The 5,864-nt window shown below is 38.8% G+C and overlaps 1 protein-coding gene across 1 annotated transcript; it reads left to right on the top strand.

The window, feature by feature from the left end:
- The first annotated feature begins 1,855 nt into the window (after positions 1 to 1,855).
- LOC122018996 (UDP-galactose/UDP-glucose transporter 5B-like) lies at positions 1,856 to 4,354 on the top strand. The gene is made up of 5 exons (XM_042576507.1): positions 1,856 to 2,440; positions 2,980 to 3,092; positions 3,170 to 3,262; positions 3,379 to 3,444; positions 4,113 to 4,354. The coding sequence occupies exons 2-5, from the start codon at positions 2,988 to 2,990 to the stop codon at positions 4,185 to 4,187; spliced, it is 339 nt and encodes a 112-aa protein (XP_042432441.1). The 5' UTR covers positions 1,856 to 2,440; positions 2,980 to 2,987; the 3' UTR covers positions 4,188 to 4,354.
- Positions 4,355 to 5,864: the final 1,510 nt, after the last annotated feature.

The following is a 5,864-nucleotide window of genomic DNA, read 5'->3' as shown; positions in this document are numbered from 1 at the left end:
CAAATATTAGTACAAAGAATGACAAACTCAAGTACGGTAAGACTAAAGATAATTAACACTCTATGGGCAGTCCAACTTTCTACCCTGAGCATCCTGCAGGTAATAGGCACCTGATACGAGCTTTTTAATGATCTTATATGGACTATCCCACTGAGGTGCTATCTTAGTTACCTCCCCTACCGACTTTATCCTTTTCTATATTAAGTCCCCCTCTCCGAAGTAACAGGGGATCACATTCTTATTGTAGTTTTACCGCATTCATTATCGGTAGATGGTTAACCGAGTGGCCATTCTCTCTCAGATTTCACTGATAAGATCTAGCTCTAAAAGTCGTCGTTCGGTATTCTCGGGGTCGTACAATAATCAATAGACGGATGTAACCCTAACCTTGACTGGCACGACTGCTTTGCTACCATAGATGAGGTGAAACGGAGTGAGCCTTGTGCTTTCTCGTGAAGTCATTCGGTATGCCCAAAGGATGCTGGAGAGCTCTTCAACCCAATCACCGCCTACATGGTCTAGCTTAACCTTGAGCCCCTTGACTATCTCTCTAATGATGACCTCGATCTGTCCATTTCTTTGAGGATACACTACAGAAGTGAAGACTTGGGTTATACCAAACTCTTGACACCATTCCTAAATTTTGCGCCTTTGGAACTACCGCCCATTGTCTGAGACCAATTTTAGTGGAATTTCGAATCGACATAGGATATTTTTCCATAGGAACTGGATAATGACTCCCTCCATATTCCTGGCTAGGGCGTATGCTTCCACCCACTTAGAGAAGTAATCTACAACTACGAGCAGAAATCGCCTTTGACCCGGGGTCATTGGGAATGACCCCACGATGTTCATGCCCCATTGATTAAAGGGACAAGTGACTACTTAGGTCTTCAAAATCTCGATCGACCTATGAGACATGTTATGATGCTTTTGACAGGAGAGGCAAGTAGCCACCAACTACTGGGCATCCCTTTGCAATGTGGGTCAAAAATACCCGGCCAGTAATACTTTGTGAGCTAACGTCCTTCCTCCCACATGATTATCACAACATCCCTGGTGAATCTCTTGCAGAGTATACTCCACCTCGCCCGAGCCTAAACATTTAAGTAATGGTTGAGAGAATGTCTGCTTGTACAATTGCTCCCCGATCAGTGTATAACCATGAGTTCTCTTCTTAATCAATCTTGTTGCTTCAGAATCAGCGGGTAAGACACTTTGCTGAAGATATAGGATCATTGGGGTTCTCTAGTTGATTGGTACTTCCAAGTTATTATGCAAGTTGATCTGAGCTATTAGGAAACTCTGGGCTATCAATTTATCCAGGACCCAAGTGGTCAAAGAGTTGGCCATCCTGGCTAATTCATCTGCTCTTTGATTGCTTGCCCTGGGAATTTTAGTTACTGTGACTTCCTTAAAACATTCCTTCATTTTCTCATATGCGTCTCTATAAAGCTGTAGCTTCTCATTATTGATTTTAAAGTTGTCGGCCACCTGCTGAGCCACTAATTGGGAATTTGAGTAAATGATTACCTGCATGACTCCTATGTGTTGACTTACCACTACAAGAAAATTGGGATTCTACAACACTTAAAAGACAACGTATTTTTTAAAAAATTTTGTCTTTTTTTTAACAACGCTTTTAGTGAAAACCGTTGTCTATTTTTCATTATCTTCTTCTTAATAGACAACGTTTTTTTTTAAAACCGTTGTCTATTAGTGATTTTTATGGGTCAAAGACAATGTTTTTTAAAAAGTGTTGTATATTATCAAGTTCTCATCTAAATTTAGATTAATATAAACCGTTGGATCAAGTAAGGAACAGAAAATCATAGTTTCGCTCGCCCACCTATCTATACTCAGATCGAAAATCCCTCCCGAACCCTTCTCCCAACTCCTCCTCTCATGCCCTAGTTCTCGTTTAAATCTCACATCAGCCTTCTCCATCCAACTCCTCCTCTCAAGCGGCAGATCCCGTGCTGAGGTGATCGATCCCACCGCACCACCAGCCATCAACCTCGCCCGATCTCTAGCACCGGGACATCCAACCCTTGGCACGTATCGCCGCTGCTACCTGCAATGGTGACTCGAGGTCGCGATCCGCTTCTTGTGCCAACCCAAGCAGTGGTCGACCGAGCTACACGCATCGTACTCCCGGATTCTATTCAGCTACTCCTGCGACTACCCGGTCGCCTCAGCTTCTCTCTTACCCAACCCGACCAAATCCCCTCTGGTTCTAAATAGGGGAAACAGAAATCTCGACGATTCCTCTACGGTTTCGTGACTGGAGTGCATCGCCGCTCGTGGACACGTCGCGTGCGAGCATAACACAATGGTTGAACTCCTTGGTGCGGCACAAGTGAAGGAGAACAGGGTGTTCAAGTGCGCTTTCGCGGTGCTTGGGATCATGAGCAGCCTGCTTATCTATGGCATCCTACAGGTAGATCAGCATACTCATCCATTTCGGCAAACCCTAGTTATGTATATATCTTACAATATTTCTGATTGTGTTAACGGAACGATTTTCGTTTGTCCTTTTATTCTCAATAAATAAACAAAAATTTGAAATGGGTGCATATGGTCTCTAATTATTCTACTCAAAACCTGGAGTAACTCTTCTCGTTTAAGTAGGGAAGTTCAGTAATCTTAGTGGTGTAATGCAGAGTGCATATGTTCGGAAAATTCAAAATTGCACTTTTCATCATTTTCATAATTCACTGGACAAAAGTTTGGGGTAATCAGTTGCTACTACGCTAGTTTGTCCATTCAATGTAGGGTGTTATTTCACCTTCATTTTGCACTCTTTAATTCAATTGAAACTATATAAACATTCAAGTTTATGAAATTATTTTCATGTATACTCCTAAATCTCACTAAAGATCTGCACGGGTTATTCTAACCAAGCAGCATCATGTGGTACCCTGGAGAATCTTGGATTTCTACTTTTTATCTTGCTCACTAGATTGCTTTTATTTTCAGGAGAAGATATGAGAATTCCATATGGGATAAACAAAGAATATTTTAGATATTCATTGTTTCTTGTTTTCTGCAATCGCATTATGATATCTGCAGTATCTGCAGGAGTTTTGCTGGTGAGTTTTATATGTCTCTATTTCATATTTAGCTCGCCTGATTTAAAGAAAACCATTCCATGCTTGTTGTTCCATAGGCAAGTAAAAAGTCACTGGATCCAGTAGCACCCATGTACAAGTATTGTGCGGTATCTATATCTAACATACTAACCACAACCTGCCAATATGAGGTAAATAACTTTTATTCAGTGACTTTATCATCATCTTTTGGACTTAATCAGAAGCCTTTCTACTGCCTTTGTCTTTGTGTCTCCAGTACAAGTAAAATTATTCTTGGTTGTTTCAGGCCTTGAAATATGTTAGTTTTCCAGTGCAGACCCTTGCAAAATGCGTAAAAATGATACCTGTCATGGTAAATCTCCATCAAGATTATGTCTATCTTTAAATATAATTTCTGATGCATCTTAAAACATGTCTGGTTTTCTGTCCAAATGGCATTTGACATTATTCCAATTTTTCTTTTTCAAACAATTTACCTTTTCCTTCCGTGCCATTCTTTTTGTTGGCTTTTAAATTGTACAGCAGTTAACATAAAATTGATATGGGTTGAACTGGAGGATTTGGTATATTAAGGATAAACATTAATGTGTTTTTTGTTTTAGAATGGAGAAATTGCAAGCTTTTTCTGCATATTAGAAACTGTGCAGTTTGAAGAATGCAGTTTAGAAATTGCATGCATTTTAGAATGCATATTAGAAACTGTATGCATTTTAGAATGCAGTTTGAAGAAACGTTGCCTTTCTGCAAGCCAAGCTTTCTTTCTGCAGTTTGAAGAAACGTTGCATTTCTACAACAACAGTGCTTTTTGCAAGAAAGCGTTTGCAGAGAAGAAAGAGTTTCATTTCTGCAAGCTTTCTTTCTGCAGTTTGAAGAAACGTTGCATTTCTACAAGCTTTCTTTCTTTCTTTCTGCAAGCATTTCATTTCTGAGTAATGAGTTTTGATTCATTTATAGAAAATAGCTAGTAGAAGTAATTTTTTGGTTCAAACTATTGACTGTAATTTTTTGTTTATATTTTAGGCCAACTGTTCAATCTGTTCAAAGCTCACAAAGATCCTAGACAAAATCCAATTGTTTATTCCTGTAATAGATTGAGAAAGACAAGCTACTTCTTCAGTATTGTGGTAGTAATTACTGTACTGTTTTGTCCCGTTCTCAAGCCGATAATAATTTTTGAGTGTAGCTAGTAGAAGTAAACAGATTGTTGGCTTCGAGGTCGGCTAGTTATTTTGTGCTCTTTTGTTTTATTTGTGAATATTATTATCTACTTTGAAACAGAATTAGTGTTAATTTTGATATTTACTAGCTTCTCATGTAATTAAATACTAATATTACTTCAATGTCAGAATTCTATTATTTTGGTATGAGTTTGAAATCATTAGCTGAGTTGATTATATGTAAAATTCGAATCTAGACATGGTAAAAGAAAAATAATAGTTTCGTAAATATAAAAATAATGATTTTTAAATAAATTTTTTTATTTTTTTCTTTAAAACGACAATGCTTTTAAAGCGTTGCAAAAAGTGTTGTCTTTGCATAAACCGACAACGCTTTTAAAGCGTTGCAAAAGCGTTGTCTTCGCTACAAATGACAACGCTTTAAAAGCGTTGTCGTTGAGCAGACTTTTAACAACAGTGCCTTTAACAATGCTTTTTCAGGCACAAAGACAACGCTTTAAAAATGTTGTCTATTAGCTTTTTTCTTGTAGTGTACCTATAGTCCAGCTAAGAGCGCCTCATATTCTGCCTCGTTGTTGGTAGCTCTGAAGTTTAACCTAACAGCTAGTTGCATGATATCTTCTTGAGGAGATATAAGAAGTATTCCCACTTTGCTTCCTTGTTAAGTGGATGACCCATCTACGTATATCTTCCATGTTTCTTCAGAATCATGCTGATAGATCTCCATCAGAAAGTCAGCCAAGGCTTGTGCCTTGATTGTTGCTTGGGTCTGGTACTGTATGTTGTACTCTCCCAGCACGGTTGCCCATTTGATAAGACAATCAACTCTTTCTGTGTTGGTAAGAACTTTCCCCATGGTGTTATTGGTCAGTACAGTAATTGGATGTGCTAGAAAGTAAGGCCTTAGGCGGTGAGCAATAAGGACCAACTCGTAAACCAACTTCTCAAAGGTCGTGTATCGAGACTCAACCCCTTTTAGGCGATGACCTTCCCCATTTTTCATGATTTGACCTTTGAAGAGCCAGTCGGGATTTGTCTTAGTAAAAGTACTAAGACCATCTATAAAGCTCGAGCTGGGGCAATCTGATCGATCGGGAGTAGGCCACGAACTAGTCTAGGCTTCGTCTTATGTCTCAGATCTGGGGACCTGCTCTACCTGTGACTGACCAAGAATTATGTGGCTAATGACGCGAGGCAGTCTGACTCTTGCCTTCTCTTGGTTGTTGACTGTCACACCCCCTTGACTTTTGACTACCACGTCCCCTTGACTTTTGACTGCCACTTTCCCTTAACTTTTGACCTCTTGGCCTTATTGAGCCCCTTCTTTACGCACCATATCATTAGGATTACATTTACTCGTATAATTAAAAACATAGTAAAATAAAAAAATAATTTAATGAATGAATTTAGTAAATTAGATAATAAAGTTTCTTTATGTTCTAATATTTGAGTGATCATTGATAAATACATTTGTATATGAGTGTGATTTGCTATTAGATCAATAACTCTTGGAACCTCTAAAAAAAAGATTATTAGTGTTGGATCGTAAAATTCGCTAGAGGGGGGGAGGGGCTGAATAGCGATCGTTGAAAAT

The sequence above is a fragment of the Zingiber officinale genome, chromosome 1A (genome assembly GCF_018446385.1).
Source record: "Zingiber officinale cultivar Zhangliang chromosome 1A, Zo_v1.1, whole genome shotgun sequence".
Classification (NCBI taxonomy): Eukaryota; Viridiplantae; Streptophyta; class Magnoliopsida; order Zingiberales; family Zingiberaceae; genus Zingiber; species Zingiber officinale.
This window is presented reverse-complemented; position numbering and strand designations above follow the sequence as displayed.

Bases quoted from the DNA above. Each gene is read 5' to 3' on its own strand.
- LOC122018996 (XM_042576507.1), top strand. From the start codon at position 2,988: ATGAGAATTCCATATGGGATAAACAAAGAATATTTTAGATATTCATTG. The intron at 3,093-3,169 runs GTGAGTTTTATA...GTTGTTCCATAG, and splicing joins TATCTGCAGGAGTTTTGCTG to GCAAGTAAAAAGTCACTGGA. The intron at 3,445-4,112 runs GTAAATCTCCAT...TTTATATTTTAG, and splicing joins TAAAAATGATACCTGTCATG to GCCAACTGTTCAATCTGTTC.